Here is a 27,883-nt window from a genome sequence, read left to right on the forward strand (position 1 = left end):
AACACTTATGAATAGACTAGGCTCTATAAGCTGCTTGATCTCCCATACATCATGATAGATAGACTACTCAGTCCCACATGCTTCCTTCTAAGGATCCTTATATCTGAGCCCAACTCAATGGGACCATAGATATAAAATGTCATTGTGAGTGACTGAATTCTCAAGCTGAAAACCTCCAGCCTTACCATGCTAACAGATCAAAAGTGATTACTGATTTTTTTTTTCACAAACTGTCATGCCAACATTGATGAGTGAAGTCACTATGTAAAACTCACAGCTGGTTATTCAAGAAATCCTAGACTCCAGAGCATGCTCCATGCCATTGGAGTGTCTCATCCCATTAGACTATCTCACTCATTAATGAACTGTGTTCTCATGAATTTTGTAGTACAGAAAAGATATGAAGCTCTCCCCAGCACACCCAGAGCTGATTCAGTTAGGCTCCTGTCAAAAAAACAGTGCTTTTTCTAATCATACCAACAAGTGATTCTCTCTCTTTATAGATACACATATAAATTATTAGATGTTTTATATATACACATTATATGAATATTAATATAATAAAACATTTTATATTGATTAGATGTTTATGTAAACATCTAATCAATATAAAAATAAGTATGAATTAAAGTGTAAAACATGAGACAAAGTTTATTGCCATCAAAAACTACTCACAATCATCCAATTTAATAAATCTCCAAATCATCTGCATGTAAAAACACCCTATGCTTGTATTTCTCACTTTTGGTGTTCTATATCAGTTGCATTCAGAAAAGAGAATAGTGTACGTATCACTTTTCATCTCACAACTACAAAGGTATGACCTTTGTCCAACAATTACTATCCAGAACTTAAATCAACTGCCATAATTGTTCCCAATTAATTTATCAAACCAAACAATTTAAATTTTAAGTTACTCAGTTCTAAGAGTTGCTCAGGGGTTCCATCTACTTTTCCAACTCCATAAGGATAATAGCATCAATGAAATGAAGTTCGGAAATTATTTAAAAATCTCAAATCTTATTCCCTGGGAGGAAGTCTTTTCAGAGAATTTCTTGTCCCAGTTTCTAAAAGATACCCTATGGCAAATTCCTTTTTTTTTTCTAGTCTAATCCTTTCCAATGATGAGGGCAGATTTTAATTAGGGTACCTCATATTTATAACAAGCATTTCTTCTGTTGTAGTTCACAACTCTATAGGCATAGCAAAATTCATATATTTTTGTATTCTCCTCTTAACTCAGAGATATCCAAAAAAGTTTCCTTAAACTTGAACTGCAATTTCTGCAACCTGGGCTGCTCTTTTCTGCCTTTTGTTTTTCTGTACGCATAATTATACTTTAGAATTTTCTAGTGTCAAGAACATCTATTCTTTCCTTATGGTCCTTTAATTGAGCATTAAGACTACACTGGGTTGCTTTTTAATTTCTTTTTATTTTGTTTTTTTCTTTTAGATACTGACTTATTTATCCAAACAGAAATCATCACATTGCATTTCCCTCTCAATTGATTCAGTATCTCACTTTCTGGTCTTTTACAATTCTGCTTTCACATCATGTTTCATATGTTTCAGTTGTGTTTCTTTTCTCTTTCCTAGAGTGAATCTGTCCTTTTGCAAATTAGCAAGATTTCCTTATGCCTCTCAAATCTGTTGCATAATTTTGCTACTGGATGATTATAGGTAAAACTTTCAGGTCTGTTGTCACAGTTTCTCTTTTTGTTACATAAAACATTTTCCAGTTTGGTTTCTTTCTTAAAAACTTTGTTGTAGTCTGTTCTAATAACTCTTTGGTGGCTGCTCTTAATTTACCATACAGTTAAATTCTGCCAAACATTCAGAGCAGTCTACTGTGACCAGGCAAATTAAATTCTTCCTAAAAAATGATAAAATATTACATTTTCCCCTCACAAATATGGCTTTTTTCTTTGAACCACACTTCTCAAGGCTGTTTTCTAAAATAACAATAATAATAATGATAGCTAGCATTTATATAGTACTTACGATGTGCCAGACACTGTACTAAGCACTTTATAAATATTATCTTATTTGATCCTCACAACACCCCTGAGAGGTAGGTACTGTAATTCTTCCCATTTTACATTTGAGGAAACTGAGGCAAACAATGGTTAAGCAACTTGCCCCAGGTCACACTGCTTGCTAGCCATATATATGTCTGAGATTGAATCTGAACTTGGGTATTTCTAACTCCAGGTCCAGCATTCTATCCACTCTGCCATCTAGCTGTAAACTTCTTTCTTCAAGTTGAAGAGAAGACAGAAAAAAGCTAAAAAGCCCAATGTTACATGTTGGCAAGATTCTTAAGTACAAGATAGGGCTGAAAGCTGAAAACTACAAAAGTTTTGGAGGTTTAAAGAGACCTTAGATCAGGACACTCTCTTGTCCACAAAGACTTCCATCCAAGGGAAAACCAAGTAAATCTTTTACCTAAGTGAAACCAAGACACTGGAAAAAATAGCATTTTTTTTTTTTGCTATTTTTGAAAAAGAGTGCTTATTATGTTTCTACAAGTAAAAAACCAAGCCATTCAAACTTTCTCCAGTTCTTCTCCATTGTGCTGGAGAATGTATGTAAGGACTATTTCACATTTTTGTTTTTGTATCCCCTTTTTGCCTTTCACCTTTCTGAGTAATAGTTTATCTAATTGAATTGAATTTTCTCATATGTCCTTTGAGAGGATTCTCTCTATACTTCTCTCTCAGTGAGCTTATCAGCTCCCACGGATTTAATTATCATCTATATGCAGATTAATCACAAATCTACGTATGCAGCCGTAATATCTCCTCATAACTTCAGTTCCTCATTATCTATTGCCTATTGGACATTAAAACTGTATTTCCCAGAGACGTCTCAAACTCAACAAAACTAAATTGATTGTCTCTTCCCTTTTTACTTCTGACAACCACACTTCTTCCAAATTAGCCACCATTCTTTTTGTCATCCAGGTTCATAATCTCAATATTATCCTCAACTCCCTCTCCCTCACCCCTCATATCCATTTAATTGTCAAATCTTGCTATTTCTACCTTGACAACATCTCTTGCATCTGACCCCTTCTGTCTATTTGCATAGCCAGTTCGATCTCTCATCACCTCTTGCCTAGATTATTGCAACACCTTCCTAATTGGTTTTTCTATCTCAGGTCTTTTATTTATTTATTTCACCTATCCTCCACGTAGCTGCCAAAGTAATTTTCCTTAAGTTCAGGTTTAACCATGTCACTCCAGTCCTTAGTAAATTAGAATGGCTTTCCGCTGCCTCTAGAATAAAGAATAAACTCTTCTGTTTACAACCTTGACTCATTGGCCATTACTTCCATTTTTGCCCTCTGCAGTCAAACAAAGGTGGCTTGGGGCAGCGAGGTGGTGCAGTGAGTAGAGCACTGGCCCTGGAGTCAGGAGGACCTGAGTTCAGATCCAGCCTCAGACACTTGACACACTTACTAGCTGTGTGACCTTGGGCAAGTCACTTAACCCCAATTGCCCTGCCTTCCCCCCTCCCAAAAACAACAAAACAAACATCTCCCTTCCTTGGCAATGGTTTTCCCCCATGCCTGGAATGTATTCTATCCTCAACTCTGTGTCGTAGAATCTCTCTTCCTTCACGATCTAAGTACCATCTTCTGCCTGTAACCTTTCTGGATTTCACCCCTCCTTCCCAACTGCTACTCACCCCCCTCCCAAACTATCTTGTATTAAACTACCTTGTATTTACTTATTTTTATTCTCTTTATATTTATATTTATCCTATATGCACTTTATATATAGCTGTTAGAGCATCTGGGTGCCCCAGTGGCTAGAGCCTGGAGTCAAGAAGACCTGAGTTCACATCCAGCCTCAGACACTTCCTAGCTGTGTGACCCTAAGCAAGTCACTTAACCCTGTTTACCTCAGTTTTCTCATCTGTAAAATGAGGTAGAGAAGGAAATGGCAAACCACTCCAGTATCTTTGCCAAGAAAACTCCAAATGGGGTCATGACAGGTTGGACATGACTGAAATTACAAAACAACAACAGTAAAAACAATAGATATGAACACTTAAAGAATATTGATTATTTGTATTGTATATCTCCAGTGCCTAGCACAGTTCTTGCTCATAGTAGACACTTAATAGATGCCTTTTGATTGGTTGTGAAGGCTTCATCTAGGTCTTTGATACTTTTTGGTTGCACTCAGGTTGTCCTTACTATGGTGTGACCTAATTAGCTCTCAGATAGGGTATGAACACTCTTGACGCAATTTGGCATTTAAACCTTTCCAAGACTGGTACCTTAAGGACTGCTATACATCCATCCTGGCCTCTTTGACGTTTGTGATAACTGGCATTCCTCTGAGCCCCTTTGCGTTGGCCATCCCTCCATTCTCGGAATGCTTTTCCCTCCTCAACTCTCTCTCTCAGAATTCTTAGCCCCCTTCAAAGCTCAACTTACTTATTTTGCATTTATTTCTCTCTTTCTGTGTTGTAAACACCTCTAGAAGATTCTAAGTTCCATGAGGGCAAGACTACTACAGTACCTTGCACAAAGGAAGTGGCTTAACAAATGGGAATATTGGGTTTATAGACATATAACCGAAAAAGAGCTTAGAGGTCATTGAGCTGAATTCCTTCATTATATCACTGGAGAAGCTGAGGACCTGATTATGTCATTAGCCCAAGATCTCCTTGGTGCCTGGCCCAAAGCAGAGCCAGAATTCCAACTTCTTACTGAATCAAATTGAACTGCCTTGCTCCTTCAAGCATTGGACTTGCACAAGTAACACCCTTGAAGCTTAGGTGCTTTTGAAGCTTGGTCTTCAAAAGCAGGCTGCAAACAAATAGGAGAAAGAACAAGGGCTAAACCTAGAGACAAAAAACTGTTCCTTAAAGGGAGGCTTCCTATATCAGCTCCATCTCCTCCATGTGATGTCCCCTGGAAAAAAGAAGCAACGTAGCCCAGAGAGATCTTGAAAATTAATCCCTTGATATTTTCAAAACTGGGTCACCCCTAGCACAGATTTTCTCTATGTGTACTTGACCTGATCCAGCTGCTCTTCTGGACTTCATCATCTTAAGTGCTATTTCTAATTCCTTTTTATAGGATCTTGGTTACTAAGGCGTTGGTCCAAATATGATAATTTCTCTGTTATCAATAGATAACAGAAGCAACATTGGCACATCCGTTCTATTTGCCATCTATTTGTTGTGCTGTTTCCTTGCATCTATAAATGGTTTGGAGTAATCTAGTTTAATTGGGTTTTACCCCAAATCTTTTGCAACCTTGTTTTCCCACACATTACTTTTTTGCTATTTTGCGAAGTGATACGGCTTGTAGCTCATAATGTTTCTCAACAGCTTAAGACATAAATCAAATCATTATTATGTGTTTTTAAGATCCTAGAGACTAACATTCTTGTTTCTTAATTGCTTCCATAAGAAAAAATATTTAGATAAAAAATAAATGCTATTCATCGATTACTTTTCATTTTTAATGTATGATAATACTTAATGTATAGTAACAAAACTCAATTATTTCTGAATTGCAGTTAGGTACAAGGTGAGATTTTAAAGAGGGGGAAAAAACCTTTGTGACAGCTTCTGTCTTGTTTCAGACTATTTCTAGCTTTTCCATAATTGTCTATTTTGACAGTCTCCCTTTTAATGGAATGGAAAAGGTATATTTAAGTGAGTACTAATATGCATAAGGTTTCAATAATTGTCTGGTCTCCAAAAGTTAAACTAATTATATTATCTACTGGTTATCACATTACTTAGCAATTTTTATTTAATATAATTTATTTCATAAATAGTATGAGAAAAAACATCAGTTGTAAAATTATTTCTTTATAATTTAACTTTCCAAATTCCTATTACTAGATCAGGATACAGTTTTAATTAGCTTTGAGATGGGATGCCAAAAGTTTACATTAGTTAGTAATTTAAATGTCATAATTTCAGACTGTTATAGCAGACTGTTATATTTGGTAATAGATTTCAGTTGGGCAGTATATTATTGATATGCTAATAGGTACATTGATTTCTTTGGTCATAGATTATAATAGTGCATGTATTTGGAAGCTAGATGGCACAGTGGAGAGGGCTGGACCTGGAGCCAGAAAGACCTGAGTTCAAATCCAGCCTCACACACTCACTAGCTGTGTGACCCTGGACAAGTCATTTCACCTCTGTTTGCCTCAGTTTTCTCACCTGTAAAATGGGAAGGAAAATAGTAGCTACCTCCCAAGGTTGTTGTAAGGATAAAATGAGAGAATATTTGTTATCATAGTACCTGGCACATAAGAAGTGCTGTATAAATGTTAGTTGTTATTATATGTCATCATCATCATGTATTAAACTGAGACAAATTCGAAGTGACTATAAAAGGCAAATGAATTGGGAGATACGAGGGAAGAGTATAAAACATAAAAACTACATAATGCTTTAAGATTTGCAAAGTGAAATATTACAAATTACAAATATAATCTCATTTTATCCTTACAGCATCTCTGGAAGGTAGGTATTTTTGTTATTCCCCATTTTACATATGAGAAAAATGGGATGCGAAGGTTAAGTGTCTTGTCTTGTCCCGGGTCACCTGGTCAGGGTCTGAGGCAAGATTCTGACTCAAGTCTCCCAGACTCCAAGCCCTGCACTCTCTATCTACTGTATCACCTGACTGCCTAACAGCATTAATATATTTCAGGGGCATAATTGTAGATAGTAAAGAAAAAAAAAAAGCATGAGAGAATATTTGTCTCAGTTTCAACCTGTACCTCACGCCAGTGGTGTCAAACCCAGATAGAAAAGGGTCTTTGCTTTTACATGTTTGCTTAGAAACCCACAAATTAGCATTATCTATGTTGTATTTCATTTTTATTTTGTTGAACATTTTCCAATTCCATTTTAATCTGGTCCAGTCCACACTTGGGAGTTTTACAGGTCAACAGGGGTCTGACTCCTCTGCTTTACACTGTACTTTGATAACTTGAGTGAACTTTAATTTCTTTGGTGTGCTTACTTCTTCCACCAACATAACCCCTCCACGTAATCTCATCTGTTCTGTTCTTACCATGTTTTATCATGCTTTTCATAGAATTTCAACCCAGCATCCTCTCAGCGCATCCTTCTCTTGTCTCTTATTTGATAGACATAATTGCCCTACCTTCTTTTTCAGGCCTACATATTTTTGGTGATGTCTTTACACCTTTTCTCGCATACACATTCTTAGTAGTAACATGATCCCTGCTAACACTCTGGTGTGCTCAATATCCTAATCCCTCCCTACATACAGGTTGAGCTAGTTTTTCCTTAAAAATTGTTCAGATCTTTCTTGAGACTCGGTCAACTCAGGAGTCTGAAGATTCAAACTATTGGTTGTTTCCTTATCACTTAAGTATAAAGCGGCCGAGAGAAGCTCCAGGGGCTCTTTGATTCTTGGCTGATGAGTTTTCATGAATAGCTCCAAGCAAGACAGCTTTGCACATGCCATAGTTAAGTACATTTCTGGAGGAGACGGTAAATATTGAATGACCTATAGTTGTCTCATTTTTGTTCCAGTACTGAATCTAAACTACCAGAGAATGAGCCTGAATCAGACCCAGTCCTGAACAATTGGCAGAATCTTCCAAGATTGGAACATAATAGGCTCATCGAAGTGGGGGGTGGGCAGTACAGAGGAAGACAAGCCTGGACTGACTATCATGTCTCTGGTGATGTTCTAGATGCCTCTAAAAATAGCAGTTGCTCACTGAAAAGCACTGCCTTCTCCCTGCCCTCCCTTGTGAGATTAAAAAATCAACTGTAGTCATTCAGCAAGAGGAAACCTATGCAAATAGTGCCTGTCCTTAAGAACCAGTTGTACCTTAAAGATAAGTGCTGTTAACTAGGTTTTGGGCCTTCTGGCTTTGTTGGGACTTCCAACATGGTCATTTAAGCCTCCTTCAAGTTCTTTTAAGGAATCTTTTCAGAACTTGGTTTATCTTCAAAGCAGCCTCAAGGAACTGAAGTTTTGGGGATATAGAAATACATTTTCACCTTATTAGGAAACGACAAATTCAGAAGAGCTAGCTGTATTTAGCTGGTGGTGGGGCTGCATGTCCTTGAATTGCTAATGCTCATCATCACCCACTAGATTTGGGGGAAGTCTCTTGAAAGGAGGTCCTTACAGGCTTTTAGGGAGTCGTATTTGTGTAAACAGGTTGGCTTTAATTGACTTCTTGGAAAGGATGTTGCTGCTGAACCTGTAGTCTTCAGTGCATTCACATAACCAGCCATCGTGAAGTGGCATGAGGGATCCCAAGAGTGAGAGAGGCAAACCTAGACAAACTTCTGGAATTTTAGGGTTGTTTAACAACTCTGCTGAGGAAATGGCTTGAGTTTTGTTTGTTTTTTAATTTAGAATTTGAGAGGTCAACCAACCACAAGGATTTTGTTGTGATTCTTTGGCACAAGCCACTGGGGCAAGCACTGGAATTGGGAACACAGATAAATGTGCCAGTTGCACCCCTATTTAATTAGCTAGAGACAGGCAGGATGGTGTCTGAGTTTTAAAAGTTTCCACTTTTAACCTCAAACTGTGAACTCTTATTCTCTCTGAAGCCTCCAGTTAGGGGTTCCTAAAGAGCACAGAACTCAGACATCAGGTGTATTTTCCCAACCCCATCAGAAATGGCTACTAGTTATCTAAACACATGTATTGGTTTAGAAGAGCCTCTGGCTTTCTCGCTTTTTGTGGGGTGGGTGTGTGTGCGTGTGGTTCCTCCAGAACAGGAGGCCAGACTCAGGCCTGAGCATTAGGAACTCACTCTCCCCCTCCCCTCCCTGGAGTTTCCTGTCTAGACTTTAGCAATTGCCTCACAATAATGCTCAAGCCTCCAGCAACATAATCCCAGTCTAGGGCAAAAGATCTCAGACCCTGCTGTTGGCAGTTGACCTTCACTGGCACAGGCTGTAACAAGTGACCCTAGCAGAGTGGGCAGCAGGCACATGCAGAAAGTGCCTACTCTTCTGCCACTGCTGCTGGGAGCCTATTGGCTGTCCCTTAGAACTGAGGCCCGCCTCTCTCCCTGCTGCCTCCTAGTCATCGCTGCTGGTGTTCACATCTGTGCCAGCTCTGCCAACTGGTGCCACTGGGGTCTGCACCTATGCCTACTGCTGTCTGCCATAAATTGGGCCTATGTCTCTGCTGGCAGCTATCTGCCACTGGGTTGGCAGCCAAAAAATGAAACAGTCCCTGCCTCAAGGAGCTTAGTATCAAGTGAAACATGTCCAAAATATATACAAAATAAATACAAAATAATTGGCTCTTCCCTTGAGCCGTCCTAGGTAATCATTTAAAATGGTGAGGTACTCTCTTGATCCAGAGAACCCCACAAAATCATGCAAGTCAAGGGGTTCAAATCTCCGGGTCCACTTCAAGAACACCCGTGAAACAGCCCAAGCTATCAAGGGCATGCATATCCGAAAAGCTACCAAGTATTTGAAAGATGTCACATTGAAGAAACAATGTGTTCCCTTCCGTCGGTATAGTGGTGGAGTTGGCAGGTGTGCCCAGGCTAAGCAGTGGGGTTGGACACAGGGTCGCTGGCCCAAAAAGAGTGCTGAATTCTTGTTGCATATGCTTAAAAATGCAGAGAGTAATGCAGAACTGAAGGGTTTGGATGTGGATTCTCTTGTCATTGAGCATATCCAGGTTAACAAGGCTCCCAAAATGCGACGGCGTACTTACAGGGCTCATGGTCGAATCAACCCATACATGAGTTCTCCTTGCCATATTGAGATGATACTCACTGAAAAGGAACAAATTGTTCCTAAACCAGAAGAGGAGGTTGCTCAAAAGAAAAAGATATCCCAGAAGAAACTGAAGAAACAAAAGCTTATGGCACGGGAGTAAATAATGAAATTAGAGTGCAAATAAAAAGCGAAATGAAAACATTTGTTACAGTAAAAAAAAAAAAATACAAAATAATTGGGGGTGGGTGGGCAGGTAAGGAAGGCACTAGCCCCTTGTGGGGGCCCAGGGATCAGAAAAGGTCGGATGGAGGAGGTAGCACCCAAGTTCTACCTGGATGGAAGCTCCTTTCTTCTAAGGAAGTTGAAAGTGAAAGTAGAGGTGGAAACATCCCAGGCACGGAGGGTCACCTGTGCAAAGGTGGAGATGGAATATCATGTGGGAGAAACAAGCAATTTATTTTGAGTGGATCTGAGAGTGGGTAAAATAAGTGATAAGTAATATCTAATAATAATAATAAGTAAATAAGTAAGCCTGGAAAGATAAGCTGGAGCCAGATTGTGAGGGGCTTTAAACAACTAACAGAGCAGTTTGTATTTTATCCTAAAGGCAATAAGGAGCCACTACAGCTTTTACATATGTATGCATGTATACACAAGGCAGCTAGGTGGCACAGTGCCCAGCCTGGAGTCAGGAAGACTGTTCTTCCTGAGTTCAAATCTGGCCTCAGACACTGCCTGTCTGTGTGACCCTGGGCAAGTCACTTAACCCTGTTTGCCTCAGTTTCCTCATCTGTAAAATTAACTGGAGAAGGAAATGGCACACCACTCCAGTATCTTTGCCGAGAAAACCCCAAATGGGGTCACTAAAGAGTTGGACATGACTAAAAAAAAACTGCGCAACATGTATACGCAAACATATGCATATGTGTAAAGAGAGGGAGGCCCCTTTGAACTTCTGCAAGGGAAGTATGGCAGAAAAAGAGGCAAAGGAGCTAAGAATCACATAGTTTCAAGACCTTCAATGTGTCATTTTAATATTGATGCAGTTTTAAAATCTTTAACAGCCTCTGAATTAATAGACTACTAGAAGAATTAAATTGCTTCCTTGAAGAGAAAGGAATATTCAGTAAGAACTATTGAGCAAAGGAACTTACAGAGAAATATCTGGCTCAATATAGACATATAAATAGACCTGATTTGACTTTCATAAATTAAAAATATAGCTTTTAACAGTGACCCTAGACACAGAAACATTTATAAAGCATCCATAGATCAAAGAATTAGACTCTACCATCTCTTTCCTACAGCCTAATGCCATATGCATAGTCCAAAATTTTAGAGTCACTCAGGTGACAGAGAATGAGTGTACGAAGAATAAAGCAAGGCATGTGAGTAGAGTTGCTGTCCTGGAGGGAGGAAGCTTGGCTGTGGAGTAGGCCCCGAGTGGCCACCTGCCTTCCCATCTGTTTACGAAGACAAGGGAGAAGAGATTTAGCCTCCTGGCTAGATGCCCAGGAAGAAGGAGAAATACTGTATGTTCAGGCCGCTAGCCTGGCAGGCAATGGGGAGAATGAGATGTAGCCTCTGGCCTGGCAGGGATCCAGACCCAGAAAGAGATTGGACCAGAGGCCTGGCTGGGAGCCAGAAAGGGAACAAGAGTCCTATGTGCTTTTCCTATGTCTTTTCCACTACTACTAGTCTAGCCAGGTGACTCACAGGACTGGTAAAAATTACCTTACCCCTTGCTAGATTTTATACATACATATATTTTAGCCCTTTGGTGTTGGCACAGAGGCAAAATTACCCCTTCTACATTCGAAGCTCTATGCCAAATCTTACGGAGTCCTTTCAGGGGCTGCTAACACTTTTTAAGGGACTGCTCAGTTTTCAACTGAAAGAGGCCCACTCTGTAACAGCACAAAGGCAGCCCTCTATCCAGTCAAATGGCCCATTGCTGCCCTCTTTAGACAGTCTCCAAGTTGGCGTTAAGATTGTCTTGAGGGATTGGAGAGCATTGTTATGGTCTCCTTTCTAAGAGCTTGGAGGTAAATTAGGTATTGATCAGGAATTACCATATTAGGAACCTCCTAACAGACTCATTGCAAATATGGTCATTTTAGAATCAGCCGTATTTGTACAAATCAGAACATCAGCAGAGTAAAGGTCACTAAATATCAAACAAAGAAAAGCCTAAAGAAGGAGAGAAGGAGCTACATGGTATTTCAGTAGATGCTACTTTGGCTTGTTTAAACAAGCTGTCAACTCTGAAAAATGGAAGAGGATGAAAGGAGTTGGTCATGTGATGCAGTAAAGAAAGTTCTAGATTTGGAGTTACAGGACCTGGAATTCACTCCTCCATTCAATACTAATTGGCTGTATGACCTTGTGAGAGCAATTTAGCCTCTTGGGGACTATTTGCTCATCTCTAAAATGTAGATAAGGGATATGGTGAGGACTAAATGAGATAATATATGTAAAATGTTTTGTAAACCCTAAAGTATTATACATTTTATACATAGCAGCTGTTATTATTGATATTTTAAAGACATTGACTTAGGACATTGATGTTTCCTGAAGAGCCTTACTAATGTAAAATGGTTGCCACAAGAAAGCATGAGAAAGCCTTAAAGCCACCTTAAATGACACACTCTTAATCTTGCTAAGAAAAGAGATGTGGTAGGCAAGGGCAGCACCAGTTTCTACCCAACTACAGCCTAAATTTATCTGCAAAATCAGTAAATGAGGAAAATGGAGGATTTTGAGCTGTGTCCCCTCACAGAATAGTAAAAGGAAATTCAGGAGAAAATTAGCTCAGAGAAAGCTTGGGCTTAGATCCAGCTAAATCTAACTATCTAAAAAGTGCTTGCAGATGAAACAAGACAGAATGGAGCAGATTTGTTGTATATGCTATGTATGGAAGTGGAAATAGCTCTTACGAAGGTAAGATTGAGAAGAGCAGAAGGACCTCATGAGTTGAAACAAATTAAATCTGCACTGTAGGTAACACTATTTAAAAGGCCCTTAATGATCCTTTATCATATTTGCTCAGATAGGGGAAGGATGGAAAAGATCATGACTACTGCCCTGTCTTATTAGGAAAAAGATATTCAGAGATATGAACAACTTCCAACCCATATGCTTCCTTTATAAAAAATCTTTATGAAAGTGGTTTATATACACATCAAGGGAATTCTTGATGAAAACATGAAAAAGGGGAAAGCAGGCATCTTTATTATTCTCTTAACACCAAAGTTGCATGTCATCATAATGTTAATAATTTCTTTGGGTACATGACCCAGCAAGTTGAATCATTATATGTATTGAGGGGCAAATTCATTATAAGACATTGCTTGCAAAAAAAAGTGTTTAAAGTTCAAGAGAAAAAGTCTATCAATATATAGAAAACTGTCATAAAGAAGTAATAATATTTTCAGCTCCACAAACCAGGTCATTTTTCTGATTTTGAGAGCAGGAAAAAACAATCCATTAGATCACTTATTTAGTAAGAAACGGAATGAGTTAAAATGATCTGTCTATATGAAGGAATTCTCTTCATGACATTCTTTGAGGTTACACGTAGTGGATGACTTACCACAACAAAAGCAATAATTCATGAAATCATAGATCTGGAACTTGAAGGGAGATCAGAAGCTGTCTGTTCCAATTCCTTCATTTTACAAATGAGGAAACTGAAGGCTAGATGTCCAGTGATTTGCTCAATGTCATTGAGGTAGGATCAGAGGTGGGATAAAAGCCAGTGCACTTTCTTTGCCTCAATTCAAAAATATATTTATGTCTAAAATTAGAATTTTGTGTGTTAATGTTTTCTTGAAAAAATTTAAAGAACATGACATTATTTCTTGAGATTATTAGAGTTACCTTGAGATGTCACATAATCAGAGTTGGGAATCATTGAGCTACGGGAAGAATCAACAGTCTCAGGCTGTGAAATTTTTCTTAATTTCCAGGAGTGGCCATACTTAGCTCTTTTGGAGAAGGGATAAATAAAATTGATTTCTTTTTTCCTTTAAGTTCGATAATAAAGGATGCATTTGGTGATTGGTAACTGGTCCTTTAGGTTTTTCCTGACATGTAATACGAAAGACACACAAATGTACAAATTTAACGTCATGATCCTTTGGTAAAATACACACACACACACACACACACACAGTGTCATATTCTCCCCAATGCTTTCATTTATCTCTGGTGTTTTTAGAACTGTGCTTTCCCCATTTGTTCTTTCACTGCATTTGTCTAGCCAAAGTGGTCCTTTATAAATTTTGTTAAGATTTTGTTTACACTTCTTATGGCATTTATTATATTTATTTCTGTATAAGTTTTTATCTTCTCTTCCAGAGCAAACTCCTCGGGGGCAGATGATCATCAACAAGTATTTGATAAGTGCTTACTCTGTGCTAGCCATTATACTAAGCACTGGAGATACCAAGAAATGCAAAAAGCAATCTGATAGGAGAGACAACATGTGAAATAAGTAGGTACATATAAAATACAGAGAGTAGATGAAAGGTAATCTGAGAGGAGAAGGCATTGACATCTGGGAGAAATGGGAAAGGTCCCCTGTAGAAGGCAGAATTTGAACTGAGTTGAGGGAAGCCAGGTGCACTTAGAGGTGAGGAAGAGGAGCATTCCAGGCTCAAAGGACAGCCAGTGCAAAGGAATGGAAATGGGAAATGGAGTGTAGTATTTGAGGAACTGGAAAAAGGATAGCACTGCTGCATCAGAAAGTGCTTGGAGTGGAATAAAGGGTGAGAACACTGAAAAGTTAGGAAGGGACCAGCTTATAAAAGGTTTAAATGCCAGAGGAAGTTAGAGTTGATCCTAGAGGTCATAGGGATCCCCTGGAAGTCATGGAGGGAGGGGACACCAACATATTCAGACCTGCATTTAAGATAGGTTTTGATAGATATTTTTGTTCATCACCTAGATTTCACCCTATCCCCTGCCACTCCTCCTAAGAACCATCCTTTATAACAAAGATTTTTTTTTTTAAAAGAGAGAGAGAGAAAGCAGCAAGACAGTGGAACATTCTGGCATACACAGTGTTCCACTAAACCCCTGTAGACCTATCTCTGCAAAAGCGTTATGGAACTTCCACCCAAATGACCATGGCCACACAGCTCTGTCTAGTAAAACCCTGAAATTCACATCAGATCAAATTATTTGATCAAAAATCCAATCTACTTCAGAACTGCACAAAAAAAAAAAAATCCACCAGGTCACCAGCAAAAGTCAGGCCATGTATCCATTTTGAATTTGTTTTTGGAATGTGGTTTAAGATGCTAATCTATGCCTGATTTCTGCCTGTCTGTTTTCCAGTTTACTGAGCATTAGGTTATTGAGTTACATTATTTTGCGTTCTTCCCAGGCTAGGCTTTTCCATTAATCTACTTTTCTAATTTTTAAACATTACCAAATAGTTTTGATAATTGCTACTTTTTAAATATAATTTCAGTCTGGATGCGCTGTTCCCCCTTTATTCCTCCCTTTCATTATTTTCCTTGATATTCTAGATCTTTCATCCTTCCAAATAAATTTTGTTGTTTTATGCAGCTCTTTAAAATATCCCTATGGCAGTTTTATTGAAAAAGCATTAAATCTCTTAATTAACTTTAGGAGTTTGTCATTTTTCTTATATTGGTGAGGCCCAGTCATGTGTACTGAATATTCCTCCAGCTATGTAAGTTGTTCTTTATTCCTTTAAGAAGCATTTTGTAATGGAATTTATACAAGTATCGAGTCTGCTTTAGTAAATCAACTACCAAATATTTAGTGTATTTTGTTATTTTAAGTGAAATTTCCATTTCTATTATTGCCTCTTGGATTTTGTTATTAAATAAAAATGTTTTTGATTGTTACAGGTTTATGTTGTAGCCTGCAACTTTGCTGAAGCTATTGTCTGAATTTCTTTGCTTGTTCCCCAAGATTTCCTAAGTAAATCATCATCTTATCAGAAAATATAGTTTTGTTTTCTCTTGTCTTATCTTTATTCCTTCAATTTCTTTCTGTTGTCTTATTGCTGTTGCTCGCATTTCTAGAATGATATCACACAATAGCAGAGAAGGTGGCATCCTTGCTTTACTCCTCTATTTACTGAGAAAGGTTTTTGTATTATCTCTATTACATATAATGCTTATTTTGGGTTTTAAATAAATCCTTATGGTACTTTTTTAAAGATAATTTTGCACTTTAATGTTTAAAAAAATTTTACCATAAATAATTGTTGTACTTTGTCAAAGGCTTTTCCCACATATATTGATAATGATGTGCTTTGGAATTTAAAAAAAAAACCCATAAATAATTTGATTGATTTTTCCCCCAATGTTGAACTGTCTTTACATCCCTCATATAAACCCAACTTGATCAATATGAATGACGTGATCTTTTTTGCCTGTTTTTATTTAAATTTTAGAATTAGCATTCATTAGTGATATTACTCTATAACTCTTCTTTGCTTTATCCCTCTCTGGTTTAGGTTTTAAAACTATGTTTGCCTCATAAAAGGAGTTTAATAGAGTACTCTTTCTCAGGTTTTGAAAATAGTTTTTATAATATAGGTATTTAAAATTTTTATAAAATTCTCCTACAAATGCATCAGGACCAGTTTTTTCCCCCTTTGGTAGTTCCTGTATCTATTGCTGTTGCTTTTTCAGAAAGTTGGTTATTTAAAATCTTCATTTATGTTCTATTTACTTTGAGTATTTTATATTGCTGTCGTAGTACTCTTTTTTGTGCTTTTAGTTTTGTTGGTGTTATAACTATACATAGTGGGTTCTGTTTTATTTTTATTTATTTTTATTATATTTATATATTTATTATAAGTATATTTATATATGAATTATATATTTGTTAATATTATTTGTATATGCTCTTTGTTTACCTTGTTCTTTTTAAAATTTTGTTGATTTGATTTTCCACCTTTTAAATCAAATTAGCTAAAAGTTTATCCATTTTTTAGTCCTTTCAAAGAAACAGCTTTTAATTTTGTTTATCAGTTCTGTAGTCTTTTTGTTTTCCAATTTATCATTTCTCCTATGATTTTCAAGCTATCCTAATTTTACTTTTTTTTGGATTTATTTGTTGGTTGCTAATTTTTTAAACCACTTACTAGCTGTGTGACCCTTGGCAAGTTACTTAACCCCATTTGCCTCAGTTTCTTCATCTGTAAAATGAGCCAGAGAAGGAAATAGCAAACTATCCTAGTGTCTTTGCCAAGAAAATCCCAAATGGAGTCACACAGAGTCAGACATGACTGAAAACAACTGAATAACAGAAAGATCTATTTGGTATTTCTACCTTTTAATATTCATTTTCAATCTATCCATGCCCTGATACAGGGTCAGTTTTTGTAAAAGTACAACATAGTCCTGAGAAATATTTTCTTTGGTAGTTCCTTTTAGAAGGTATCACAAGTCTTTTGGCTGTAACTTCTCAAGCATTGTGTTTGTTTCTGTATTTTCTCTTTTGTTGATTTTTGGTTTAGATTTGGTCGAACCTGAGAGGAACTTTTAAGTCTACTACAATCATTATATTTCTGTCTTTGTCTTCTTGCAATTTAGCTAATTTTTCATTATTAATAGATGCTGTGCCATTTGTAGTATATAATTTAAATATTTATATGAGTTTATTGTCTGTTATTCTTTAAGCATATCTAATTTCCATGTTTATCCATTTTTCGTGAATTTTTATTTTGACTTTATCTGATAGCATGATTGCAGCTCCACTTATTTTGATTCACCTGTTGCTTAGAGACAGCTTAAGGACCATAGGCCTTCCAGAAGAACATGACAAAACATGACAATTTTGTTCCAGCTTCTCAATATCATTCTGTGAGTGCCTTTGCTTTTTAGATGTCTTATAAGCAACAGATTATAGGGTTTTGTTTTCTCATCTAATCTGTAACTTTCATTTTATTGGATTATTTAATCCATTCACATTTTGTTATAAGAGTTAATTTTATCTTTTTTTCCATTTCTATCTCTTATTTGTTTGTTTAAAAGTTAGGGTTCATGTTTGTTCTACTTTCTCATTTAAGTCAGTAGTTTGTCCCCTTCTTTAGTTCTGCTTAATCTATTAGGCAACCTTATTCCTATAGCCTTGCTTACTCCCACCTTCAGTTCCACCTCCTTCATTTGTCAATTGCAGCTCCCCACCCCAGTTTTGTATTTTTACTTTTTTATTTCTTTTGGTTATCTGATTCTTCCCCTCTATTTTATCTCATAGTTAAGTGGTTAAATGAGAATACCTGCCTCCCTTTCAACTTCTTGTTTTTAGTTTTTTTTTTTCTTTTTCTGTTCTCTTTTCTAAACAGGATTTATTTACCTTGTTCTCTTCATTAATTCTCTCTGTCTGTCTCTCTCCCCCTCCTTCCTTCTCTCTGTCCTTCTCTCTCCATTTTGAACTTTTATTTTTTAATTTATGGTCTGTAAATTTCTTTATTCCTTCTTTTGCCTCTTTAAAGCTTCTAAAGTACTAAGTCTGAGTTTCCTCTTCTGACCAATTTCAATGCTATTGCCTTTGTAGGTCATGTGCAATCATCTCCTTTTTCTTTTGTGCCTTACTTTTAGGAGTATTACAGCAAGTAATGAGGGTGGAAACATTACCCTATGGTAATTTCAGGAAATTTCCCTGTATGCCAAATCATAAGACCCAATTCTGTCCCCCTGTGCATCATACCATGGTCATTCTCTTTTCCATGCAGTCTCTTCTCTGGGTCCATGTCCTCCACCTTTCTGGGTAACAGTTGCCCTTCAAAGTTTCATTTCCTTTCTCCTGAGGTGGAATTTTATCTATCTCTTGGTAGAAGTCATCTCCCTGTACATCAAGTCCCTGTAGGTTAGACCCATTGTGAAGCCCTTATCGCATATAACAGAATATAACTCTTCTCCCATTTGAGTGTCCCTCAGAGAGAACCTCTCCCCTCATTGGATAGAGACCTCTCCTTTCTTTCACCTCTATTTTCATCCCTCCCTTTGCCACCTTTCCCATTCTTTTATATCCCCTCTTCTTGCTAAAAGACTGCAGGAGTTATCTTCCTTCTTTGTATACCCATGGACTTGATCAGGGCACTGCACACATTCCCCTATATCCACAACCTCTCCAATATCCTTTTTTATTTTTATTTTTTCCTGAGCCAGGGTCTCCCCAACTGCACAGGCTAGAAATGCAGGGGTCTCAAATAGACCTAGTCCCAATACTAATTAGCATAGAAATTTTAACCTCCCTATTCATGACATGGCAGATTCTCCCCTCCCTTAGTAGCCTGAGACCCCTCTACTCCTTAGGGCTCACTATATTAGTGCCAGACTTAGTAGGGATATCTGATCAGCTTTAGCCCCACTGTAGCTCAGAACTGCCGAACTAATAATATGATCCACCAGTGTCAGCCTCCCCATTAGAAGAGACTACAGGTGTGTGCCACTGTGCCCAGCCCCAATACCCTTTTATGCACTCTCCCATTTTGTATTTTACCACCACAAGTACATTGATTCACCTGTACAGGAGATTATAGAGTTTAGTCCATGCGTGTTTCAAGACTGCTTCTCTATCATCAGTTCTCCTTTTCCTTTAAATTCTACTTCATCTTTATCACCTTTGTATTTTTATAAAAGAAATCTTTGAGTGTTCCTTTTGTGGTTGTTTTTATTTTTTAACCTCAAATGTGTCTTTCTCTATTTCTTTTTGTTTTAGTAATTTCTAGAAATATGGAGAATTTGATTTCATTAATTATACTTTCCTTGATAGCTCTGTTTATTTACCCGTCTTGTGTTTCTGTAGTTTGTGGTATTGGTAGATCTGCTTACATGGGTGTGTGTTTTTTAAAATTTTCTGTAGGAATTCTTCAAAAAAAGGTTTTTTTTTACTGAACACTCTTTTTAAAAAAATTGATGATTAGGCTCAGGTTTTCAGGGTATGTCATTTTGGGTTTTATTGCACTCTTTTAGAATACAGTGTTCTTTTACCTTCTGTAACTATGAGGCAGAAGAGGGGGAGGAGAATAATTTCCTGCTTTCAGATTTCCTTTCATTTACATTTGAGGGGCTTTATCCCATTTGCTTTATTTATACATATATAGAAGGTATTTAATAAATGCTTGCTGGTTTGGAGAAGATCCTCCAACTCAGGGGTGGGGGATAGCCAGGCGTGCACACAGTAGCAGCATCAGCTGTGGGCCTTGGAGGTGTCTCTCAGCCCAGAGATAGTAAGAATATTGGACAACTGGTCAGAAAGAGATTATAGAGGACCCCTGTGCTAGCACTGGGTGCAAGATTGGGTACTATTTGACAACTCTATTGCCTATCCCCACTTCTGGATTGTAGTTCCAGGGTAGAAAGGAACATTTGTAGTTGCAAAGGAGCAAGGGCACACAGGAGTAATAGTACTTGTGGCTGCAAAGGATCAGGGGCTCTTACTGGGTTAGAATTGAGTCAGAAAACAGAATAGGAAATCAGTGACCATATCTCTCCCCAGATCACACTGCCTTGGAAGCACCAAAAACTTCCAGATCTCTAGAACTAGCTCTAAAAACAGCAAGGCAAAAGAGCCTGAAGCTTGGGACAGTGTCCCCCACCCCAGGTAAGCAAAACCAAATGAGGAAACATCAACAAAAAAAGAACATGACCATAAATAGCTACTTTGGTGACAACAAAGATCAAGACATATGCCGAAGAAGACAACCAAGTGGAAACAAATAAAGGCAAAGACTCAAATGGGAAAAATCCCTACAAACTGGACACAAGCCTGACAGGAATTCCAGGAAGAGTTAAACAAAGGGCAAAAAAAAATTTTTTAAGTCAGAGTTGTAGAGGAAAAATTGGGAAAAGAAATGAAAGTGACGCAAGAAAATTATGAAGAGATAATTAACAGCTTGGTAAAAGAGGCACAAAAAATACTAAGGAAAGTAACACCTTGGAAAACAAAATCAGCCAACTGATAAACCAAGTACAAAAACTCACCGAAGAAAATAATAACTCCTTAAAAAAGCAGAATTGGCCAAATGGAAAAATATATCCAAAAGTTTGCTGAAGAATATAATTCCTTAAAAATTAGAATTGAGCAAATGGTAGCTAATGAGTCCAAGAGACATCAGGAAACAAAACAACATCAAAAGAATGAAAAAATAGAAGACAATGTAAAAGACTTCATCAGAAAAACAGCTGACCTGGAAAATAAATCAAGGAGAGACAATTTAAGAATTGTTAGACTACCTGAAAACCATGTTTGTTTGTTTGTTTTTAAAAAGAGCTGAACATCATATTTCCAGAAGCTATAAAAGACAACTACCCCCAGTATCTTAGAACAAAAGGGTTAAAAAAATTCACTGATCACTTCCTGGGAAAGGTTTCAAAATGAAAACTCCCAGAAATATTATAACCAAATTACAGAGCTCTTAGGTTAAAGAGGAAATACTGAAGGCAGCCAGAAAGAAATTATTCAAATACCGTGGAGCCACAATCAGGATCACACAAGCTTTAGCAGCTACCAAATTAGAGGGGCAGAGAGCTTGGAATATCATATTCCAGAAGGCACAAGAGCTAGAATTACAACTAAGAATTACCTACCCGGAAAAACTGAGTGTAATCTTTCTGGGTGGGCAGTGGGGGAATGGATATTTAATGAAACAGAAGACTTTCAAGCATTCCTGATGAAAAGACCAAAGATGAAAAGAAAATTTGACTTTCAAATACAAAGCTCAAGAGAAGCATAAAAAGGTAAATGTGAAAGAGAAATCATAAAGGACTCCATAAGGTTAAACTCTATATGAGAAGATGATACATGTAATTCCGAAGAACTTTATCATTATTAGGGTAATTATGAGTCTGCATAGTCAGATGACACAGGTACAAGTAAATTATTTTGGGATGATCTCAAAAACAAAATGGTGGAGTGAGAAAGGGGTGGGCTCAGGAAAGGAAGAAGGGAGAGGAAGAATGGCAGAATTATCACACATAAAAGAAGTGCACAAGGAGGTTTTTACAGTGGATGAGAAAATGGGAGGGGTGGGTAATGCTTGAATCTCACTTTCATATAAACTGATTCAAAGAGGGAAGAAAAGAGTGTGTGTGTGTGTGTGTGTGTGTTTGTATACACACACAAACACTCAGTTGGGAATAGAAATCTCTTACCCAACAAGGAAATAGGAGAGGAGGGTAGTAAGAGAAAAGGAGGGGGGTAATGACAGTGGGAGGATAGATTAAGGGAGAGGTGGTCAGAAGCAAAACAGACTTTGGGAAATACACAGTAATCATAATGTGATAATAATGTGAATGTGATTAGGATAAACTCACACATAAAATGGAAGAGGATAGCAGAGTGGATTAGAAATCAGTATCCAACAATATGTTATTTACAAGAAACACAACTTGAGAGAGAGAGAGAAAGTGTGTTAAAGGGTTGGAGCAGAAGCTATTTTACTTTAGCTGCAGTAAAAAAGGCAGGATAGCAATCATAATCTCAGACAAAGCAAAAGTAAAACCAAATCTAATTTAAAGATATAATCAGGAAAACTACATCTTGCTAAAAGGTACCATCAACAATGAAATAATATTAATACTAAACATGTATATGTGTACATATGTATTAATATCAAATGACAGAACATCCAAGTTATTAAAGGAAATTTTTAATTAGTTATAGGAAAAAATAGACAGTAAAACTATACTAGTAGGGGACCTCAACTTTCCCCTCTCAGAGCTAGATAAATCTAACCATAAAATAAATAAGAAAGGTATGAAGAAGATTAATAGAATTTTAGAAAAGTTAGATATGATAGACCACTGGAGAAAAATGAATTGGAATAGAAAGCAGCATACTTTTTTTCTCAGCTATACATGACACATTCACAAAAATTGACCATATATTAGGTCATAAAAACTTCATAAACAAATGCAGAAAAGCTGAAATATTAAATGCACACTTTTCAGGACCATAATGCAATAAAAACTCACATTCAATAAAGAGCTATGGAAGCACAGATTAGAAATTAAATTGGAAATTATAATGAGTGAGTCAGAGAACAAATCATAGAAACAGTCAATAATTTTGTTAAAGTTAATGACAACAATAAGGCAGTACACCAAAATTTGTGAGATGCAGCCAAAGCAGTACTTAGGGGAAATTTTATATCCCTAAATGCTTATGTCTATAACAGAGACAAAGTGCAGATCAATGAATTGAGCATGCGACTGAAGAAATCTAGAAAAGGAACAAATTAAAAATCCCCAATTAAACAGCAAAATGGAAATCCTGAAAATCAAAGGAGAGATTAATAAAAGTGAAAGTTTAAAAAAACCAAACCAAAAAAAAAAAAAACTGGGAGTCAGTTTTATGGGAGAAAAACAATAAAATAGATAAACTATGGGTTAATTTGATTTTCTAAAATAAAATCAAATTACCCTACCAAAAATGAGAAGAATGAACGCATCACTAATGAAGATGATACTAAAGCAATTATGTGAAGCTATTTTACTTAATTATACGCCAGTAAAACTACCAATTTAAGTGAAATAGATGGATATTTATAAAAATATAAGTTGCCCAGACTAACAGAAGAAGAACTAGAATATCTAAATAACCGTGTCTTAGAAAAAGAAATTGAACAAGTCAGCAATGAGTTCCTTAAGAAAAAATCCCCGGGGCTGAATGGATTTACAAGTGAATTCTACCAAACATTTAAGAACAATTAATTGTACTATCATATAAATTGTTTGAAAAAAATAAGCAAACAAGGAGTTCTACCAAATTCCTTTCATGACACACATTTGGTGATACCTAAACCAGGGAGAGAAAAAGGAGAGAGAGAAAACTATAGGCTAATTACAATAATGAATATCAATGCAAAATTTTTAAATAAAATTACCTAGAAAATTACAACAGTATATCCAAAGATCATACAGTATGCCAAGGTGGGATTTAAACCTGAAATGTAGGGTTGGTTCACTATTAGGAAAACTATAAGCATAATTGACCATATCAATAATAAAAACAACAGAAATCATATGATTATCTCAATAGACACAAAAAAAGCCTTTCACAAAATACAACACCCATTCCTGTTTTAAAACACTAGAAAGTATAAGAACAAATGGATCCTTTCTTAAAGTGGTAAAGAGAATCTATCAAAAACCTAGAGAAGCATTATCTATAATGAGGATAAACTAAGATCATTGGTGAAGCAAAGATGTCCATTATCACCACTGTTATTCACTATTGTATTAGAAGTGCTAGCTATATCAACAAGACAAGAAAAAGAAATTGGAGGAATAAAAATAGGCAATGAGGAAACAATAGCATTACCCTTTGTAGATGATATGATGGTATACTTAGAGAACCAAAAACCTAGTTGAAACAATTAACAACTTCAGCAAAGTTGCAGTTTATAAAATAAACCCACGCAAATCATGAGCATTTCTATATAAACAAAACTCAGCAGGAAGTGATAGAAAAATTCTATTTAAAATAACTCAAATAATATAAAATGCTTGGGAGTCTACCTGCCAAGAGAAACCCAGTTAGGGAAGAGAAAAAAACTGAGCCTTTATTGAGTTCATCGAGGAAAGAGGGAGAATGACCTTGAGATCATTATATGAGAGCAAGAATCTGGAATTGATGATAAAATTTGGTGAGATCTTTAAAAGAATAGAGATTGCTGGATGATGGCAACAGAAGAATCTGGATATGGTCGTGCTGACTTTGTATGTTTGGAGGTGGGAAGTAGGAAAGGGGAGAAAGAGAATAGCCAACTCGAGACAGTCAGAAGAGAAAGTTGGACTTCAGTGTGTTCCAGAATGTGAAGCAAGAGATTAAGGTAAAGGACAATTTGTTCACAGTGGAGATGGGGGTTGAATTTCTGAGGGATAATGGACCTGGAGGGCAGATGTTGGTGGGAACTGAGCTAGTTAGGAAGGAAAGTATGGAAGGAGATAGCGGGTAGAAGGTTTTTTGCCCAGGCTCAAAGGTTCTGATTCACAGAGATTAGAAGAGCACAAAGTAGGGTTTTCCATTTTGTTTTATTTAGCTGTAGGACTGGGGAAGTACAATGTTTGGAAAGCCTGTTAATTAAATCAACCTCAAAATTCTAATTAGGGAGGGAGAAAAGGGAGGTGAAAGGAATAAGCATTTATATGGCACCTCTTATTAGCCAGTTACTATTCCAAGTGCTTCACAAATACTGTCTCATTTCATCCTCACCACAACCCTGTGAGACAGGTCCTGTTTTTATCCCTATTTACATTTGAGGAAACAGAGGCACAGAGGTTAAGGAACTTGCCATGGGTCACACAGCTCTTAAGTGTCTGAGGCTGGATTTGAATTCAGGTCTTTCTCAGTCCAGCCCTTCTATCTACTGCACCACTTAGATGCTTCATAATTAGAATTTTGATGTGAAGGTACCTTTGTAGATCTCATTTCCCAGGCAAAGAAAGGCTTTTATTCAGAGTCAAGGGCTAGGATTGTGATTGTGAACAACAAAATTTATTGTTGCTACAGCCAGGGTACCTGAAGTTCATGAAGTAGGCTTATTCACAGCCCATGCCATAGATAATGTCCTCAATTGCTTGCAGTTATTAGGAGGTATGGGTACATTTAAAACATTAAACTGACTTTATATGCAACTCTCTAGTTGCATGATGAGAAAAGCAAACATTGATTTTGTATTTTATAAATTGATTTCACTCTGCAATTGATCCTGTTCTGTAACCTTATTCTGTATTCTATATAACCTAAACTTTTTCTTTGTCTCTGAGTGAAGCTCATGAGTTCAGAAGTTCAGTCTTCCTCTCTCATAGTTAGATGCCAAAGTTTATTCTCTCTATTGATTAGTTTTAGTTAAAGAAAAAAAAACTCTGAGCTACGTTTAGAAGATTAATACTCATGTAAAACACTTTAAGGCAACTGTTATCCTAGCACCACCTGCAAATTACTTTGTGCCAAGGAAGCTTATTATGCCTCATAATTTCAGCTCCTGAGAAACTCCATGACATCTGTGTGCTCTCTTTGAGAGTAGACCAGCTCACCGTGCTCCATCTTAGCCTCATCCTTGCCCAATTAAAAGTGGTCTTATCTCATTCCCAGGTGCCAGTGAATCTTCTATCCCTTGTCCACTATTAATGGCCTTGAGATACAACTGGCTTCCATAAATCCACAAAGCATTTTTCTAAGACATAAAGGGGTGGTCTTAGTCCCACATTCCCTTAATATAACCGATCATGTTGTCTTCACCCCCATGATGCTGCCAGCCCCATCACCATTTGTGTCATTTCCTCACCTTTTCTGTTTTGTTCTTTGTTTTATGGCTATAAAAAGGAATTGCATCTTCATTTCTTTGTCTTTTGTCTAAATTGAGACAAGCCATTAGACCTGCTTTAATAGGTACATGCCCTGTTAATAAATTACTATATTGCTTTGAGAAAACGTGCCTCAGGCTACCTTTTGTTGAATTTCACTTGTGAAAATGACAAGAGTATGGAATGATGATGCCAGGTGGACAGCTCAAGTGCTCACTGATATGGTCAAAATGTTAGGGAAAAGTAAGGAAATTCTCAGGCACATTGAGTGTCCCCCCTGTGGCAAATTTATAGGGAGATATGGTTAAGAGTAGCATAGAATGGGCAGGTATGGATGAGATTCAATATATATCTTTGGACGAAGCTTCCAAATGGATTAGATCACAGATCCATTTGAGCATAAAATTTGCCAAGCTAATTTAGTCACAACACATTGAAGTTTGAAATACACTTGCAGATCTCTTAAATGCTGGTCCACATATCTAAAATATGAAACACTTCTGAAAATAAGGGAGTGATAAAGGGATCAAGAAAATTTTGGAGTCAGATAGAAATTAAGCATATATTAATATTGAGAAATTGCTCCCTAAAAGAATTTTATATTCTTGTAGTTTCATTTTTAGAAGAGAAAATATTACTAGCATCAAATTCTTCTTTATAACCTCTTTTCATATTATGTGAAAAGAATGCCAATGGTCAATAGAACACAGTTTGGAAAATACTGCTATAATACATCATTTATAATGTATATAATTTAAATTTTGAATCTGGTTGAAAAGCTAAAGGCATTTAATTATGTATAACTGTGCAAAAATTACTTATACTAGGATGAGAGAGAGAAAATGAAGGTGTTGTTCAGATGCTGGGTTCATTGCTTTTAATGGTTGATGCCTTCCCATCTATTCTGCCATGCAAACATAGAGAGCCCTCTGCAGCCTTTCCCTGCAAAAGAGTATTGTATTTAATGCAGTGTTTTATGGCACCATAGAGGTCTCAGAAACTTCCTACAGTTATTCCTTGTTAAATGAGCAGAACCAATAAAGCACCCAAAGATGCTCCTTTGACTTTCTGATTGGTCTCTTGAGGCACCTTCAGCCTTTCATACCTTACAGAAATTGCTTGGTCTTACAAATTTAGACTCAAATGTAAATGTAGTGTTTTATGAAGCTGTAGAAGTCTCTGATAACTCTTTACAATTACCCCTTATTGGATTAACAGAACTACTATGGCTGCCTCACAGCGGCTATAATGATAATTGTGACTTCCTCCTCTGTATCTTAGAAACAGGGATTCATAGACTCTCATTTCATAATTACCTCAGCTAGTCCCATCTGTATCTTGAGCTAGACTCTTCTCTACATCTTCAATAAGCAGTCATCCAACTTTTACTTGAGTATCTCCAGTGATGGAGAAATCAGTCCTGTTGAGGCAACCTATGCTATCATTGTTATTCAGTCATTGCAGTTGTGTCTGAGTCTTCATGACCCCATTGGAGGTTTTCTTGGCAGAGATATCAAAGTGATTTGCCATTTCCTTCTCCAGCTCATTATACAGATGAGGAACTGAAGCAAATGGGGTTACTTGCCCAGGATCACACAGCTATTAAGTGTCTAAGGCCGGATTTGAACTCAGGAAGATGAGTCTTTCTGACTCCAGGTCCCTCATTCTATCCACTGTGCCACCTAGCTGCCCTAGGACACCTACTTTTGGACCACACTAATTGTTAGGAAGTTTTTCTTTTTATTGAGATGAAATCTGCCTTAGTACAACTTCTACTCATTGCTTTTTATATCTGCCCTATGGAGCCAAATGCAAGAAGGAAGGCTCTAAGTAAACTATTTAACCTCTCTAGA

The 27,883-nt window shown here is 37.0% G+C and overlaps 2 protein-coding genes across 2 annotated transcripts in view; both read left to right on the top strand.

The window, feature by feature from the left end:
- Window positions 1-27,883, top strand: part of NDUFAF2 (NADH:ubiquinone oxidoreductase complex assembly factor 2) — a 239,714-nt gene that overhangs the window by 181,316 nt on the left and 30,515 nt on the right. The window lies entirely within an intron of this gene.
- Window positions 9,301-9,927, top strand: LOC118834761 (60S ribosomal protein L17-like). The gene has a single exon (XM_036742191.1). The coding sequence runs from the start codon at window positions 9,332-9,334 to the stop codon at window positions 9,884-9,886; it is 555 nt and encodes a 184-aa protein (XP_036598086.1). The 5' UTR covers window positions 9,301-9,331; the 3' UTR covers window positions 9,887-9,927.

Source organism: Trichosurus vulpecula, chromosome 1 (assembly GCF_011100635.1).
Source record: "Trichosurus vulpecula isolate mTriVul1 chromosome 1, mTriVul1.pri, whole genome shotgun sequence".
Lineage (NCBI taxonomy): Eukaryota > Metazoa > Chordata > Mammalia > Diprotodontia > Phalangeridae > Trichosurus > Trichosurus vulpecula.